The following is an 18,895-nucleotide window of genomic DNA, read 5'->3' on the forward strand; positions in this document are numbered from 1 at the left end:
CATATAAACAAATTCATAGTAATATTATGAGATATAAGATAACATATATAATCTTCAGTCTAGTGAATAGCAATGTGTCCTCCCCAAGGTAAATTTATTATTAAAAAATTGAATTAAAAAAATTTTTTTTAATTTATTGATTTTAATGAGAGAGGCAGGGAGAGGGAGAGAAAGAGAGACAGGAACATCAATCTATTCCTGTATGTGCCCCGACTTGGGATCGAACTGGCAACCTCTGTGCTTTGGGACAACGCTCTTAACCAACTGAGCTATCCAGACAGGGCGACAAATTGAAATTTTTAATGAGTCATTCTCATTTTATTATTGTTGCAAAAATTTGTATATATCTATAGAGGAAAAATAATTTGAGATTATTCCTATGAGAGCTACCTATTACTATCATTATTATCTTATTAGGTATTAATATGTACATGTGCTATGTTGGGATCAATGTACAAAGACAACTAAATTAATACCATAAATATTCCTTTGCTAAAAATGTACATCTTCCAGAAACTCTTACCTCCCTTAACTGCCGAAACTTGGCTCCTCTCCTATACTTTCACGCTCAGCCAAATCCTCCCAGCATTGCCCTGTACAGCAAGCATTGGAGGGCTCTGCAGGAGCCACCAGGAAGCTGGACTCATGCTTTCACAGGCAGGACCTCTTTTTAGCCCTAGTGTTGAATCCGCCTGCCTCTGCAGGTATGGCTGAGAGCCTGGGTCAGAAGCAGGTTGTCTTAGGCACACCCAAAGTGGAACTGGGTTGAGGCAGAAAGGGCCCCAGAGAGGCACTAAAGAAGATCCATCCAAATGGTGCATCATTCTCAAGGGATGGTGTGGAGAAAGGCTTCAAGTGTGAGGCCAACAGGACCAAAACTAGGAGAACAGAGAATAGGATGTAAAGTTGATCAGCCTTGCCTGGATTCTCAAGGTGTTTTATGTGATTCCAACAGTCTGAGGTGGGGACAGGGAACAAACCATTAATGGTGATGCTGTCCAACAGCCACTCAAAGCTAGTTTGGACCAGACCCAGCAAGTAGAGGAGTGACGTATTGACATTTTTAATCACCTCTAAATTTGAGCGGTGAGTTGAGCTGTAGGTCAACAGAATATACAGAATCACCTCTGGCTTCTAGCCTGGAAAAGCTGCATTTCTGTTGTTGTTCAAGCCTGAAATTGTTCTGATGCCTTTTCATATGCTTTCATCTATTTCCTATTTTTGTCTTAGTGATTGAGCCCTTTCATACATGACCTAAGAGTTGGATGAAACCTAAGCTTCTCTGGCCTCTTACAGGGTTATACTGTTAGGCTAGGTATGAAAAATATTAATAACAAGACTTAATATATACTAAGCATTATTTCACATGCATTAACATTTATTATTTCCCACAATCCTTACATATAGGCAGAAGAAATGTGCTGGGAAAAGCCGGAATCCTTGACATATATAGATATGTCTAGATATAGACATATAAAGATAGGTCTAAAGATATGTCAGTACTCAGCCCTTGTTTCTATTGTAGAAGAGCTAAAGTACTTAGTCCATGATGATGTAACCAAAAAACTATATTTTCCATCCAAAGATGAAATAAAAAGCTCAAGGACATAAGGTCAGCAGACCTGAATTTGATTCTGTGTTTTAGCACTTTCTGACTGGACAAAGCATTTTTTCTCTCTCCTAGAATCCATCTCCTCAGCTATAAATAAGGAGAATAATATCTACCTTCATGGAACTTCCTAAAAAAGGTAAAAGATATAGGGGGCTGCAGCAGAGTGAGTGATCCCATGCTCAAGCCAGCAACCCTGCACTCAAGCCAATGACCCCATGCTCAAGCTGGGTGAGCCTGTGCTCAAGCCAGCAACCTCAGGGCTTCAAACCTGGGTCCTCTGCATCCCAGTCCGACACTCTATCCACTGTATCACCGCCAGGTCAGGCCTACTTGGGTAATTTTTGACATGATCTATTATAGTATTTTCTACTAGAATTTAAAAGAGATAAATTGATGGTGTTTATTATCATTAGAAAGTGGAAAAATAAAAACTAACTTTTTAAAGGCAAATTGTTCTACCACCTCAGAGAACAAGTTTATATTCTTTCTAGTATAACAGTGTTCCTCAGACTTTTGGCCGAGCACCCCTCTTAAAAAATAGTGAAGACCACAAAGAGCTTTTGCATATGTCTATTATATTTATTGGCACTTACTGTATTAGGAAAAAAACTAAGAAAAATTTTAACTATGCACTATTAATACATTAAAATATAGCAAAATATTCATTACATGATAACACCAAAAACATTTTTAAATTTAATTTACCTTAATTTAATTTTATTTTATTTTAAGATTTTGTTTATTCACTTTAGAGAGGAGAGAGAGACAGAGATAGAAATAGAGAGAAGGAGGGAGGAACAGGAAGCATTAATTCCCATATGTGCCTTGACCAGGCAAGCCTGGAGTTTCTAACAGGCGACCTCAGCATTTCAGATAGATGTTTTATCCACTGCGCCACCACAGATCAGGCTATTTTATTTTTTAAAAATAGAAATTTTAGTGAGAAGTGTGGCTCTGTTTTATATTTTTGCAAATCTCTTTTATATAAGAGCTTAATAGAAAAACAATTCTCATACCTGTTTCTGCATTTAATCTGTTGCAATTGTTTTTTGGTTAAGGTATAAGAAGAAAAATTTATCTTCGTACAACTACACAGGTGGGGAAGGTAGGAGTATTTTAATAGCTTTTTAAAATAATTATAGATATTCTTTGGAACTATGCCAAAACTTGACAGATGTTATTTCTTAAAATCTAGCAGCAATATGGAATCTGAGCACAATCAATGAACTTGGTATACTTCTTACATTAAAATCTATTGGTTTAAAAAAAACTATTGGTTTTTCTTACACTTTGAATGGGTCTTTAACTTATGCATAATTTTGGTAACGTGCCATGTATGGATCATTTAGAAAATATTGGTTCATTGAGTTATTCATATCTTTCAAAGGTTGCCATACTTCATTGTACAATACCAAATACTTCATTAATATCACTGATCTCATAAGAAATATCTTTAACTATTGGGAAATTATCAAATTCACAGTGGAAAATACAAGTTTTTCAAAATTCTGTCATTGAAAACTTGAATTTTGACAGAAATATTGTTGACTGTTTTTCTTGAAATGAAAAATTCCTTCATTTGTTTTCAGGAAAAAAATTTTAGATTTCCAAGTTGAGTACATAGCTTGTCTCTTAGTCATTTTTTCCAAGTAAACCTCCTGGTTCTTACATTTATTTTAGAGTGACCAGTTCCATTCCCAACTAGGACAATCTGATGCCATCACTTTAATTCATGCTACTGTACAGTTTTACCCACTGTTGCTTTTGCACTATTTATGCAAATGTCAACACAGCAAAAAAGGTAAATGACATTTAGATGATTATGAAAATAGTTTTAACTTTGCAGATCACCTGAAAGATTGTGGAAGCCACCAGAGTTCGTCAGACAAAACTCATGTGCCCGTATTGTCTCCTAAGTGTTACATTCATTCTTCATTCTAATGGTTTCCAGGATTTCTCACACTTTCTTAACAAAAATCTGTTGATGTAAGAAGAGCTTGGATGTGTCAGGTAGATATTGATATGTTTTATTATGAAAAATATTTACAATATATTCTTGAGTAAAAAGAGTAGTATGTATATAACAATCACATTTATGTCATAAAAATACATATGTACTTAGATATGAATATATAGTTAAACATACATACATATATGTGCATCTATATGTATAAAAATAGTTTTGGAATGGCATCAACAAGAGAAATAATAATTATTAGGAATAATGGGAGTAATTCATTATTTTCCTTTTTGCTATAAAGCAAAACTGTTTCATTCAGTAGTTACTAAGTATCAACAATGTGATAAGCACACCTCCATACTTTTTAAAAATTTTTTACCTTTTTTTAATAAGGATAAGCTGCTGCTTTTATCATTTTAAAAAGCTTTTCCATTTGGGGCATGGTACTATATAGCTGTTCTCTACTAAAGCCTGGCTTCTTCTCTAAAACTCCCTCACTCACCTACCTGGGACAGCTTTACAGGAGTACAGGAGTGGTTAAAAGGTTCTTTTTTGAAGTCTATATCTAATTCCAAAGATGTATTTAAAGCACTTGAATATCAGCCATTCTTCTGTCTCTCTGTACAACATTATCAATGTATCATGCACTTCGGGGTATTAGTCAAAGATTGCAAGAAGTCTTCAAAGGACCTGGGCTCTCAAGTTGATATGAGCCTCATGCCCTTCACCAGTGAAATTGCTCTGCTCTTCATTGTTCAAGAAGTCTTTCTCATTGTCTGTTTAAAAATTTGTCATTACCTCTTTAATAGAAGCATCTAAGATTTGTTGATTTATTCCTAAAAAGGGAAATGCAAAGCTTTGAACTGCAGATGGAAGAAAACTGTCAGTAGCCATGCATCCTCACTGGAATGCTTTGGTCTTATTGAAAGAAGTTCATTTTGAAGCTCTGAGGTTTGCTCACATGTAGCTAGAGATCCTGCAATATTTTATATGTAACTTGTAATTGTTTTTAAATAATCATAACCAAAGTTATTAAGTAGCATAACTCTCCGAACAAACTTTGAGCAAAAAGATAAATGTTGTGTTTGAATCTCCTTTATCTTATTCCAGCTTTTCCCCATTATTGTTTTATCTTTTGACAAGTTTATGTGTCCATTTTGAAAAAACAAAGGGAATCAACTGTATGTTTTTTAACCAAGCTCTAAATATACCATGTCAATTCTTTTTAAAACACATTAGCTTTATGATATCCCAAATTCACCTGAGTAAATGCATTTCTTTTCAATATTTTATGCTCTCTGGGCAGTTTAGTTCTAGGTTTGCATAAAGAATTCCTGTTGTTGATCTCCAAAAGTCACAATAAATCCTTTTAGATGCTCTGCAACACTGAACAATCTCACATTGTATTTTTTTAATAGACTCTTTGTTTTCATCAAATAGCAAGAAACAGCAAGAAAGGTTTAGATATGTCTTAGGATCTTACAGAATACAAAAATTCATATCCTTCACTAAGTGCAAAATTTTTTTATATTAGTCAAAATATATTCTCTGTCTTTCTCCTCTCTAATTTCCTATCTCTATCTCTGAAAAATTTTTGTTTCATTTAATTTTTGCTAAAATAATTTTACATATTACGAACTTAGGAGATTACGTAGAATTTGTCTGTTGTAGGCTCATTCACTGCTAATTTCATTCCTGGTCACAGAAAATATGGATACTTTTATCACTTATAGCAGCCAGCATTGAAAAAGTAATCTCATGGTATACAAAGTGCTGAAATAAGCATGTCATAATAAAATTACTGTGTAGTCAGCTATCTCAACTTATGTTGGAACAGGCTCCAGTGCTGTCACAAACCACACCCTTTGGTAGCCCACAGCTGCTCTTTTTGCCTCCCATTTTCTTTCCTCCAATCTATTTCCCACAATTTAGCAAGTAGGCTACTTAAAGCACAGATCTGATATGTCACTCATCTGCTAAAACCCTGCAATGGCTCCACATTGTCCATAATAGAACATCATTTTCAAGACTCTGCCTTCCTCTCCAGTCTCATCTGGGATCATTCCCAGCTGTCCTATAGCCACACAGTCTTCCTCTCAGATGTTAGAAGGCTCTGCCGTCTCTTCTCTTTGGCCTTTCTTCTGTGACATTCTTCTGCATATCTACTCCCCAAATCCCTCTACTCCACTTCAATGGCTTCTACTTACCACTAAGATCCCAATATGAACCTTGACACAAAAGTGAAAGTGAAGACCTATAGCTACCATCACATACCCAGACTCCTCTATGATAGTATCCTCACATTTTTACTGTTTGTTCAGTTATTCCCTTCCCTAGTTAGGCATCAAGCCTTCTGAGAGCAGGGACCACACTTACACTTATACTTAGTATGCCCCAAAATTCAGCACATTCATAGGGGGTATTCAAAAACACTTACAGAATGAGTGGATAACACAGCCCTGACCTCAAGAAGCTCACGATATAGTGGTAAAGTAGTCCAAACGTATTATGAAATCTGTTTTATTATCACCTTATATATGACACCCAAGTCTCTTTAATGAACAAAATCCAGATATTTTCATCCCATAAAATGTACTACAAATAAAAGTATTTTTTTACTTTTATTGTAAAGTAGAAAATACATAAAATGTTTAAAGTACAAGAATAAAATGAACATACTTTATACTCACAACAAGGAAAAATAAAATTACCATATTAGATAAGCTAACCTCTATCCCTTATCTAATCACTAAATAAGGGAGGTTTCATAATTGGGTTTTTTTTTTCAATTAATAGAGAAGCATCGACTTGTTTCACTTAGTTGTTCCATTTAGTTCTATACACATTGATTGCATCTTATACATTCCTTGACAGGGGCTTGAACCCATGACCTCTGGTGTATCGGGTCGATACCTTATCCACTGAGCCACCCAGTTGGGGCCTATAATTGTTTATTTTTGAAAACCATTTCTTTCTTATCAGCTGATTTAGTCATACAGAATTTTCTATAAAAGTTAGCATAAAGCCAAATGCCATGTGTAGTTGAATGCATTTATGCTTACTTTTTCTAATGATGGATGTCATATTTTCTGAAATGTCAGAGATAATTCACGACTTTTTACTAATTTTGTGATAATAACACATATTCAGTATGAACTGAATCTAGGAATCATAGTGCTAAAAGGGTGACCACATATCAACATGAGGTGATCATTGTTCAAAACTAATAATATAATTTTAATGAATAAATTCATCAAATACTTGAATGTCCAACATTGTCAAACTCTACCTTGCTTCTTCGCACATTAAAAACTTTTGTCTTCATGACTCAAATACACAATTTCTATACATCAAGCCCCTTTTTACTTGAGCCAAGAATTCACAGAATATTTTAGCTCAGGCGGTTGGTGACAATATATTATATAAATGAATTCATTTAAACTTTGCCTTTCACTAAATTTCCCCATCATTAGCAGTAATATATTCTATATCAAGCAAGATCTTAGCTGATATCTCTTTAAACTAATGTCCTCTGAGCACTGCTGTTTAATCTTTTAACTGAGTGTCACATGTACAGCAGATAAAGGATCTGTGTCCCAGGTCTTTCTTACTCCTACAAATCCTGCAGCTTAGAAAAGCTCCCTCAATAAATAGTTGCCCAGAAGCCCTTATCCATGAAGAAGATGAATACAAACTCTACACCTGCCCACCCTCTAAGGATGACCATGTCTTATCTGTAATGGTGTCATCAGTGAATTTATAAGTCATGGGGGAAAGGGTTGAACAAAAGAAGCCATAGAGACTGATGGAGAAATGATGAGAATTAGGATTCTTGAGGTAGTCAAGGCCATGGGGGAGAGCCCAGAGGTGAGAGAAATGAGCTCTAAATCTCCAGGAAATCTGTCAGTCTTAGGAAACAAGAAAGATTTATTTTAAGCTGCCATGGCTGTGTATAGATCCATATAAAAAAAAGTCTTCTATAGTTATTTGAACCATAATAAACTAGTTATAGGTCAATCAGTCACATAGACGTAGCTTAATGGTAAACAACTTTAACCTTTTGCATTGAATGTTATGGCTGAAATATAAACTTTGGGATGTCTCTTGTCAGAAACAAAATTTCAGAGACAAACATTTCTCGAGACAAATATTTCCAAGTGTCAAAGCAATGTGCAAGTTTAGAAAAAGTACAAAAGTAGAGGCTTAATATAGTTGGGAAACAGAATGCTTATAGAAGCAACGAGGGTTTTTTCCTCTTTTCTTTTTTATTAAAGTACAAAGATCACTGTTTTCTTTCACAATGGCATGCAGTTATCATGTTCAGATCAGTCATTACAGGGGAAATCAGCTGCAGGTGTGGGCTGCTCAGTGTGCTAACTGCAGGTGAGAGGAGAAGGGAGCCGCCGGGGAGGCCGATGATGGTCACACCTGTGTCTGAGATTGGAGTAACCCAGCTGCACCCCCCCCCCCCGTCTTGTAGAACCAACACATATAAAAATAAGAAATTATGTCAACAAAGATCAGAAGCAGAACACTAAGTAATAGTTTCAGTTTTAAATACCTGTGAATTATTTCTTGTCTTGAACAGTTGCAAAAATATAGAATACATAGTTTACCCTTTGATTTGTTTTGGGCGAGGCAGGAAACTCTTTCATGTGATGGTAGCCTTCATTTGCTATTTGGGGTTAGGAAATAATGTCAGTTCTCTCAGGCTCCTTAACTATCTCACACAAACAACCACCCCTGCCCTGCTGTTTGAGTGATACAAGTAAAACTACTATGTTGGAGTGCTTGTTAGCTTGACCTTATTTAGGAAATAGCACAAAGCCCACATAATGCCAAGAAATCTAGTAGGTTAAAATATATCACTTTTTAATCATTATTGTCTTCAGGAGGCAGAAAACCATTTTTATATATCAGTCATAGTACAAAAACAAGAAAATGATTTTTGTAGAGACAAGAACTTTCCACATGAAAGAAGTAGTCTCAATTTTCCTGTTAAGAAGGACATAAGGTTTTGTTGTGTTTTTCTTTGAATGTGGTTATGTTTGGCTTTGGGGTGAGGAAGGGTTAAGAAGAGTATACTTATTGTCTTCAAAGTAATGTGGAACATTGCTGAATCAGACATAACTGAAAGTTCAAGTTCAGTGTTTGTCTTCTGCCTACTTAATCTCAAAAAACACCCAGGTACTGTGCCTTAGAGCACCTGTAAGCCCTTTCCCTCCAAGAAGTCATTGGCCATCCTCATCCTGTCCTGAGGCTTGCCATTTTTGTTTCATGTACCAGAGGTGAATAATTATTGCATAGCCCAGAGTAAAGTTGTTTGCAGGAAACATTGATGATCAAAGGATATGAAATGAGGACACAGAGATTAAGATCAACTGGAACTGCCTATCACACCATGGATTTGTCTCCAAAAGTTGAATTGTTTGATCACTTGCTTTTGACTGAGAGCTATAAAAATCCCAGCCCTTTGATCAGAACTCTTCTTTCCTAGTCCTAGTGATAGGACCTATTACTAGCACTCCATGCTGGAAATGTGGTTCACTGATTTGCTTTTCACATGAAAGCTATAGGGGAACAAATCCTGAATTTATAGTGCTCTCATTTTGGAAGCCTACTGAACCAATGGTTTTGCCTTTCTAAGTTTTAAAGGTAAATTAAATAAAATAAATCAGAAGAATATATAGAAATATGACAGCATGTATTATACTTTAAAAATGTATCACAGCAATGAATGAATATGGACCAAAGCAAGTGTAATAAAACATTAGCGGTAGCATCTAGGTAGTAGGCATACATACAGGTGCTCACTATAAATTTATCTTTTCAGTATGTTTTAAAGTTTCATGATAAAACATTGGAAAAGATATATAAGGTACTTACCTTTAGAAAATGTCATTGCAGAACAACATAAGGTTAAGTAATTTTAATGGATATTTATGTTGAAGAATTCTCATCTTTGGAAAATAGAAAACACTTTTAAGAAACTTTATGAACTCTTCAGGTTATTCGTTTACAGATCAAGAGCCACCCTATAGATAGGGGAGACAGCATTTAGGAGGGACAGAGAAGCCACAGTGAAAATTGTATTGGGTGCATCACAGCCACTTTATTGTCCAACTAGTAAGTAATCAGCATATCTGTTCTCTCAATCAGATTTAGCTTTAAAATAAAAAAAGTTACTAAATATATGGACATATGCATATGACTTTCAAACATGATTTAAAATGCATCAACATATTTGTTGTCCTTCTGTTTCTTTTTCACCCAGCAATATACCTTTAGAACTGACGTTGATTGCCATATGTTATGTTTGCCCACGACTGGCCCAAAACTAAAAGATTGCACCCCATGGCTATTTTGTTTTACTGTAACACGATCACTGTTGGAGGGAAAAACACAGCTGTGAATTTCTTTTTTTTTTTTTAAATTATTCTTGAAAAATGCCAGACTTAACAAGCTCTTTTGCAAACGATTCTCTGTATTGATATTTTCCCTTCAGAAAGCTGATTTCCTCCACATGTAAGAAAAATAAAAGATCTGAACTTTTGGGAGAACTTCTTTTTCTCTCTTGTGTCCTGTTTTCTCTTTTTATTGTTTCTTTGGCTCCTACAGCTGTAGTGTCTGTGCCTGTGCTGATGCTGTGCATATTTTTAAAAGGGGGAGGGGGAGAGATGTGGGACCAAAATGATGTGAAAGAACTTAGAGATGTAATATTATAAGGGAGAGTCAGAGGAAAGGGGCATATTAAATACAATAAACAAAACATCCACCCCACCATCTTAACACACTTGCCACAAGGGACATAAGCAATAACTGTAGCGTGAATCTGTACATTAAAAAAAAAAGAAAAGCTTTTATTCCTCCAGAAACATAATAAAGGAAGGTAAAGCCCTGACCCTAACCCTGTCATTTTTCTGCAAAGTTAACTTTAAATGAGTCTTTTCCATGGAAATTTTATGGGTTTTTCTAGCAATCATATTTAGTTTACTTTTTCTATTATAAAAGAAATTTATTCTCACCTGACCAGTGCTGGCACAGTGGATAGGGCATCAACGTGGGACACTTGGGGTTTGAAACCCCAAGATCTCCAGCTTGAGTGCAGGTTCATCCGACTTGAGCGCAAGCTCACCAGCTTGAATACAGGGTTGCCAGCTTGAGTATGGGATCATTGACATGATCGCATAGTCACTGGCTTGAGCTCAAAAGTCACTGGCCTGAAGCCCAAGGTCGCTGGTTTGAAGCCCAAGGTCGCTGGCTTGAGCAAAGGGTTACTGGCTTGGCTGGAGCCCCCAAGGTCAAGACACATACAAGAAGCAATCAATGAACAACTAAGGTGCCGCAGCTATGAGTTGATGCTTCTCATCTCTCTCCCTGCCTCTCTCTCTCTCTCTCTCTCTGTCTTGCTAAAAAAAAAAAAAATTGTTCCTAAAGTATTCTCAACTATAAAGAGAACATATAGCCTATAGACTGTGCATAATTCCATCTCCCACAGAAAAGGACTTTGAATATTTGGTATATGAAAGGCAGAAACCGCAGGATGAACCAAAAACACGAAGCTGGTGTGTTGCAAAAAGAAAGTTTATTCTAAAAATGCCTGGATGTAAGCATACAAGTGGGCTGAGACCAGCAATAAGTGTCAGCCCCAGCTGTGGGAGAGAGTGGTAGGTATGGGGGTTGTTGCAAGCTTTGCTGGCATGGGGTGCCTGCACCTGAGTAAACTCAGATTAGCATATAAGGGGTTTGCGGCCTTGGTTACTGACTTAACGATGGGAATTCTGCAGCAGAGACACAAGTTCTTTGATGTAGCTAGGCTTGGTGTCCTTGGTAAATTCTGAAGACAGCCAAGAAGTCAGTCTCCCAGAAACAGCTGGGGGCCTGAGTTTGTGGCTAAGCTTTCACAAACAACTACTGTGATTTCGATTCCCCTCATGGTCACAGTCCCTCCCCAGAGCAAGCTTTCCCAGACATTCCTACAAAGGTAAACTTTTTGCTACATTTCAAAATGAGGGCGGGGTAGCTTTTAGGAGAGATAATAGCAAACACATTAACTCGAACCTTACAGAATGTTTGGGTGAGGGGAATATGAGTATTACAGGGGCTAATTTAACCTTAATATGTAGTCTTCCGAATTTGGTTCTGTAAATATATATCACACAATCCTAAAATTAAAAGACATACTTTCTTGCTTCTTGAATAATCTTTCCTTACCCTCTGGTATCTACACTTTCTCTACCAGTTTCTTCTTGAACCATAAATACTCAATACCTTTACACAAGGGAGTGGGAGGGGGGAACTATAGTAACTTTCACAGCATTTTTTCTTGGTATTTTTTGTCTTTCCACTAGCATTCTTGCTCCTTCTTTTTCTTTTGTTTTTGTTTGTTTGTTTGTTTATCTGTGGCAAGAACACTTCATAGGAGATCTACCATCTTAACAAATTTTCCCTCTTTCTCCTTTCATTCAAGTTTTCCTGAGGGAAATTAAGTCCTCTCTCACTATCTTTCTGCCACTGTACTCATTAATTTAGTCTAATCTTAGTTCCATCTTCACTATTTTTTTTGTTCTTAATCCTTGATGACTTCCAAAATGCCAAATACAATGTAATTTTGCTGTTCGCATCTTTACTTAACCTTTCTTCAGCATTGGACACCCTCTAGGCCTCTCTTTTTCTTTTGATTGCATTCTCCTGGTTCTTCTACATCCATGACCCCTCCTATTCACTCTCCTTCACTGGGTTCTTTTTTTTTTTTTTTTTTTGGCCCATTCTTTAAATGTAACATTCTCTAGGATTTCAGGCTTGGTCCTCATCTCTCTATCTCTTTTTTCTCCTTTAATGGGCCCATCCACGCTTGCAATTTTGATTATCCCCCAAAATTAATATGTCTTCTCTTATCTCTCTTCTAAGATATAGACCTGTATATCCAAATGGCCAACTAGATCTTTCCATGTAGGTGAACTTTCCAAAGACACCATAAACTCAGCAAGTATCTTCTCAGCACATCTCCTTTCTTACTTCTTCCTGCCTCTCACTGATACTCTATTCGGTTGGTAGTGATACCATTTAATAGCTGTAATTGGGTAAATAATAGCAAAGGCATTTTTGAAAATATTTCATACAAACTTGACCACTGACAGAAATAATATTTGCATTTATTTTGACATCTGTAGTCAATCACAAATTGCATTTGAGGATAATTCATACAATTAGCTCTGAAAAAGAACTGCTAGAGAATTTGATAATTAGAAGGCCATTGGTAATTGTCAAGAAAGCAATTATAGTCAATTACATCTCAATTATGATTGGTTTAGAAGTGAAGAGAAAGGAACTGTTGCTAGTAAGAGTGGACCACTCTTTCAAGTTAGACAGTGAAGAGATAAGAAAGATTAACCCTTTGAGTAGTACGAACATTCATGTAAGTCCTTGTGCCTCCTGACAATCTGGAATACGATTGATTTATTTTAAAAATGTGTGAGGCGGCCCTGGCCAGTTGGCTCAGTGGTAGAGCGTCGGCCTGGCGTGCAGGAGTCCCGGGTTCGATTCCCAGCCAGGGCACACAGGAGAAGTGCCCATCTGCTTCTCCACCCCTCCCCCTCTCCTTCCTCTCTGTCTCTCTCTTCCCCTCCCTCAGCCAAGGCTCCATTGGAGCAAAGTTTGCCCGGGCGCTGAGGATGGCTCTGTGACCTCTGCCTCAGGCACTAGAATGGCTCTGATTGTGGCAGAGCGACGCCCCAAGATGGGCAGAGCATTGCCCCCTGGTGGGCATGCCAGGTGGATCCTGGTCGGGCACATGCGGGAGTCTGTCTGACTGCCTCCCCATTTCCAACTTCGGAAAAATAAAAAAAAAATAATAATAATAAAAAAAAACCCGTGTGAGGCAACATTTAAAAAGGCAAATGTATGTTCTTCTTGTTTCTATAGATTGATTATCAAACAAACATGATTTTAAGTTAATAAAACTGAAACTGGAGCTAATTTCATTTTCTTAAAAAAAAACTCATTCCCAGGGGTCAGTGAGCATGAAAAAAACTCACTACTCAAAGGGTTAAATAAGTGCCGTTTAGGGCAATGATTTTCAACTGGTATCTACAAGAAGTTTTAAAATGTGCAACACCTATCTATTTAGTCAGGGGCACTGACCTCTTTTTCCTTAGATAATCAAATAAAAAATGACAACATTCAACACAACAATAGCTATCCAGTGTAAATGAATCAAAATTATACCATTTTTTTTGGTCAGATTGGCATATATATACATTGGTGTGCTGCAGAATTTTAGTAAATAGCTTATGTGTGCTATGAGATGAAAAAGGTTGAAAATCACTGCTTTAGGGGAAAGCAAGATGTGAGGAAGTCACCTTTTAGAACAGTGGGAAGTAAACAACTCTGCAGTCTGCAGGGAAGAAGGTAGCAGAGAGAAGGGGTTGCAGATGGGGAAATGAGAAGACAGGAACTGAGCACTGGCAGCGTGAGGAGGAGAATAGGGAGAAGGCCTCTGGACTCTTGTCTGTATAGTCTCCAGGTAACATTTGCTTTAACAAATTTAGGTCTACTATTTATCATTCATTGCAGTATTGAATAAATTATAGTAAAAAAATTGCTTAATATTTACACGTAATCCTTAACCTTGACAATGATTTTGACATCTATAGTTAGGCAAAAATTGCAAATGAGGCTAATTTGTCCAATTCACTAAATTATGTGTTCCTTTTTCCTTTCAAAATTTCCTTCATATACTTCATTCCTAATGAGTATGAAGAATCCTTCTAATTCAACCCAGATGCAAGCAGTATCTTGCAATTAATAGTTACCTTTTAATAAAATCTTATTCTAAAATTGAACATGGGTGCTTTGTTCTTCAGGTCTCTAGCCCATCAGATTTTGTTGCAAAATTTTCTTATATAATTAGTTTATATCTGCAATCATACATTGTCTTCCTCTACAGTTTCCAAGTTTTATGATTTATTTAATTCGAGTGACTAAACCTACCTTTTTCTGTTTTGCTTTTGTGAAGGAGAGAATGAAGGGGTGGGAAGCAAGAGATGAATTGAGTTAAGGAGAGATGGTGGAGTGTCTGCAGAGAGGAAAGGTTAGCAGTTAGACTCCATGGTCTTAAGAAAAGTACAGATCTGATTCAGTGGCATTAAAAAGGTACTAGCACTAAGAAAGAACTGACCACCTGAAACCATTCATACAGCTCCCGCCGCACTTCCGGAAAGGGGCTCCTCTTTCACTGGTGGTCAGTGAGAGGAGCACTGTATGTGGCGGCCCCCCAACGGTCTGAAGGACAGTGAACTGGCCCCCTGTGTAAAAAGTTTGGGGACCCCTGAATGGTCCTCCTTCCAGTTACTCAAAAGGATTCAGAGTACTGTGGGGAAGGTGGGAAATCCTGTGTTCCTGTGTTTCAGAGGACACTTATCTTCAGCTGAAGCTCCTTACAGGGAGTGTGGCACTGTTGGCCAATGATGACTATTTCCTTTGTTTCTTTCTTCACTTTTCCCACCTCAAAGTGGTCACCGTTTCAGCTCCACTGCGCTGATGCTCCCTCCTCAACTGAACTTAGGTGAGCAGTGAATCAAATCAGCTAGAAGCAGGCAGCACGGTGACGACCAAGCGGAAAGGGGCCCGCTCTCTCTGCCTCAGTGGAAACGCTCAGCTCCGGTGTCTGCCAGGGGAGGGGGAGGAGCACAGGAAGTGATTGCCCTCTGGATTCTCCTCCCACAGAAGCCCTGCCTCCTCACCGTTGGGCAATGGGGAGGTTAGCTTCCTTTCTCCTTCTAGTTCAGTCCTTTGGCTAATGGGAAAGACCACGTAGAAGTTATGAAGTTCCTTTTTTGTGCTTAACAAAAGTGCATACATAGAAGACAGGGATGCCCGGCGGGGAAGAGGGAGAGAGCTGAAGATCCCTGCCTGGGCTGGCTGATCTAAGCAGTCAAAGTGAGAGCTGAATGCTTGAAAGAGGATTATGCTCGCACTAGAAATAAGCAGTAAGTGAGCAAATAACCATTATGGCTTAGAAAAGGTTTAATCCCTCTGGGGTTATGGGGTGAACTAGAAAATATTGCTTAACTCTAGAGGAAAACTGTAAGAATTCTGACTGTGTACAGCGTGTGCTGTTTGGGGACTAGGAGTTTAAGTACAGAATTAGAGCTCTAAATTCCACCTCCCACTTTCCGAAAATGCCAACTTCTACTTTAAGTCGTTGAAGCTATAATCTCCTTCCCTGACCTAGTCTCTTCCCAGGAAAATTTACTATATCAGATAAGGAGTCGAGATTAAGTTGAAAAAGAGGAAGTTGGTACTGGCAGAAATTGCCACCTTGCATTATGTTCTATGAATACTGGCATTTTTATACCAATTAGCAGCGATTTGCTAATCACAAGAAAGTCTGGGATGGGGCATTGAAAAGAGAAAACAGTTTTTATGAGGCTGAGTAGTTCATATGTGTGGTATGAATATAAAAATGTATATAATTAATACGTGATTTTTTAAAGCATTCAACAAGAATAGCAGTCAAGTAATATAAAAGTGCTCAGATAAAAATTAGAAAAGGAGAAATTTTTGTTTTAATAACTTTTTGTGCTAGCCTAAATTTTCGCAATGTTTACAAAGTCAAGACAGTGATTCAGGGATACTTCGGTTAATTGTCACACATTATAAATACTATTGCCGGGCAAGACCCGTGGGTCTCTGGTCAGCAAGTTCTAGCAATGAAGCCACTGCCACTGGTGCAAAGAGTTCTGGGATATCTGACAGTGAAATGGAAGGAAGGACCCACATTTCATCTCTACTTAATGTCCTTTTGCCCAGAAATCGGGTCATGCAAATGAGCTACTTGGTACGTATACAGATCAATATTTGAGAAAGCTTTCTAAATGTTTTGCATTAGAAGGTCTCTGGACAATATCCTATGGCAACCAGTGGACTAAAAGGATACAAGAGCCAAGTGATAGAAAGTTGGCTTGATTGAAACTGTCTTGTTCTTTTTGTTTTCCATTAATCCTGAAATGGAACCTCAAATGAGGACAAGAATAACGATAGAGTGAAATACTGTAGCCATCTGTTCTGAAGCGGCTAAATTCATTAATATATGAATGAGACTTTATTTATGTATCCTAGTACTTGAAGATTCAGAAATCTCTTCATTACAGGAAAAAAAACCACAAAAATAATAGATATCTTTATTGGGGAGGAAATGTGGAAATCTGGTTTTGAAATGTCATAGGGGAAAAAACAGGAATCATGTCCCACAGTGTAAACAGATTTAAATCATGTTACTGTAAGAATATAATTATTTCCCCCCAATGAGATGGAGATTCTAATTTGGCCCAGTAGGTACAAACAAAAGAAACATTTTTAATTTCTTTAGTTCTAGTTGATATAGCCAATAGCTAAAGAAAAGATTGTTTTTAAAAAATAATAACCTTGAACTAAAGCTAACTGTGTAGTGAGTGGTGAGGGGGTCCCCCTTTTGTTGCTGGACCTCTACAGAGACGGGCACTTTGATTCCTGAAATTATGAAGAAACGTGATTTCTGGCATTTCCATCAGCCAGTAATTTGGGAGAAGGAAAAATAAAACTTAGATAAATTATCTTACTCCTATAACCACAACAATAAAATGGTTGTCATGATCTATGTCCTTCTCTAATGTTAGAATTCTTTCTGTGGGATAGATAGGTGTGGAATGGTCATTGGGGGTAAAGATGACAAAATACCAATAAAGTCATTTTTAAAGATGATTTGTACTCTTCTATCTCTTCAAACTAACTGATTTTGAAAGTTATTTTATTTATCATTTCAAAATTATTTGAGTTGTTTTTATAATGTTAGTTTTTATATGATTTATAAGCAAATGTATCAGATTTTTAATTTGTTATCTGAGTTGCATAATAATTGTCATTCTCAAAAATATGTATTATTAAAGTAAAACATTTAATAGTTGACATCTTAAGCAGACTATTACCAAATGCAGTTTCGATCTTTAAGAAAAATTGTGCTGAGACTCTTGAAGGAATTACTTATATTAAAGTATTAAAAAATCTCTTCAAAAACTATAGAATGGAAAAGAGAAGCATAACAATATTCAGAGAAGATTAAAAGCATAATTTGTATGAAAGAAGCTGAACAAAAAATACTTAATGAATAAATATAAACCAACAGCTTATCAATAAAAAAAATTGCTGTTGTCCATAAGAGACTGACATACAGAATGATATGTTATGACTAGTGAACAAGGCTAAGTAAACTTTATCTTTTAAAAGTATTAAGTGGGAATTAAGATTTTTCATGGAGAGAAACTAAATGATCGTTTAAAATTATTCTTTCACAAGAAAAGTAAAGAAAAAGGATATGGAAAACTAAGCAGTGATGAAGACCTCGAAATAATTGTTGATCAAAAGCAGGTAAGTGAATGCTTCCATACATTTTCTACTGTTGCACGGTGGATTTTTGACAACTGAAGCCCTTTGAGCAGTCAGCCCCGCCCTGACAGAGGCCTGTCTAATGGAGGCCTGCCTACCAAGACAGATTTGGAGAGCAACTAAGCCTCTGATCTACTGATATTGCATGTCAGCATGTATGTTCTGGATGTAAGAATGATGAAAAAGCAAAAGCAGATTTAAAAAAAACATTTGGAAAATTAAAAGTTTCTGTTGAAAAGGGAACCAAAACAATAATGATAATTTGGTTAGAAAAACAAATTTAAATAAGAGCCAGAAAGTATATTATTTTGAAAATGAGAAACACTCCCATTAGTGTAAAATAATGACTATGATTTAGGGAAAGGGAGATAAAAGGACTTAAAAAACTGAGAAGTTTAAAATATATATATTACCCAATTTAGTTTCTTGGCTAGTCTTCAGTAGATTTGGAGATGATGCTTAAAAAACAAAGATAAACTGTTTAATATTCTGCAATACTGCCTATAATTTGAGAAGCATCTGGCTTGGGTTTTATACGGGCCCATGAGGTGAAATGAAAACTGCTTAATAGGCCATAAACAGTGACACACCAGGTAATGGACAGTATCCAGTTCAGGCCACTGAACTGGCATTAGTCCTTAACATCTTTGTTAGTTATTGGGCAGACAAGCTAACTGCACATTCATTTACTGTATAAGTGTCGCTGCTTCTGAGGGTGACGTAAACTCAGGTGGACATAAAGAGATGATTCAAAGGGATGTGAGCAGATGAAGAGGTGAGAAAGAAAGCATGCTACAGGAAGGCAAGTTGAATTTGGACAATTTCCTAATTGTGCAGTTTGTTCTGCATCATGGTGATGGCATTAAAGGAGCAATTGTGTATCTTTCTGGGGGAAAAAA

At 36.9% G+C, this 18,895-nt stretch overlaps 1 protein-coding gene across 9 annotated transcripts in view; it reads left to right on the forward strand.

Moving 5' to 3' along the window:
• PEX5L (peroxisomal biogenesis factor 5 like) overlaps window positions 1-18,895 on the forward strand; it is a 270,558-nt gene that overhangs the window by 51,016 nt on the left and 200,647 nt on the right. For 2 of the 9 annotated variants that reach the window (XM_066347084.1, XM_066347085.1), the window contains exons 1-2: window positions 16,193-16,413; window positions 17,907-17,978. The exons of 3 other annotated variants lie outside the window; for them this stretch is intronic. In XM_066347084.1, the coding sequence (XP_066203181.1) occupies window positions 16,336-16,413; window positions 17,907-17,978 (150 nt within the window). In that variant the 5' untranslated portion in view covers window positions 16,193-16,335. Of the gene's footprint in view, window positions 1-15,379; window positions 15,563-16,192; window positions 16,414-17,906; window positions 17,979-18,895 lie in introns of those variants that run through there. 4 more of the 9 variants (XM_066347080.1, XM_066347078.1, XM_066347082.1 and 1 more) reach the window with 4 other exon arrangements.

The sequence above is a fragment of the Saccopteryx leptura genome, chromosome 8 (assembly GCF_036850995.1).
Source record: "Saccopteryx leptura isolate mSacLep1 chromosome 8, mSacLep1_pri_phased_curated, whole genome shotgun sequence".
In the NCBI taxonomy this organism is placed as follows: domain Eukaryota; kingdom Metazoa; phylum Chordata; class Mammalia; order Chiroptera; family Emballonuridae; genus Saccopteryx; species Saccopteryx leptura.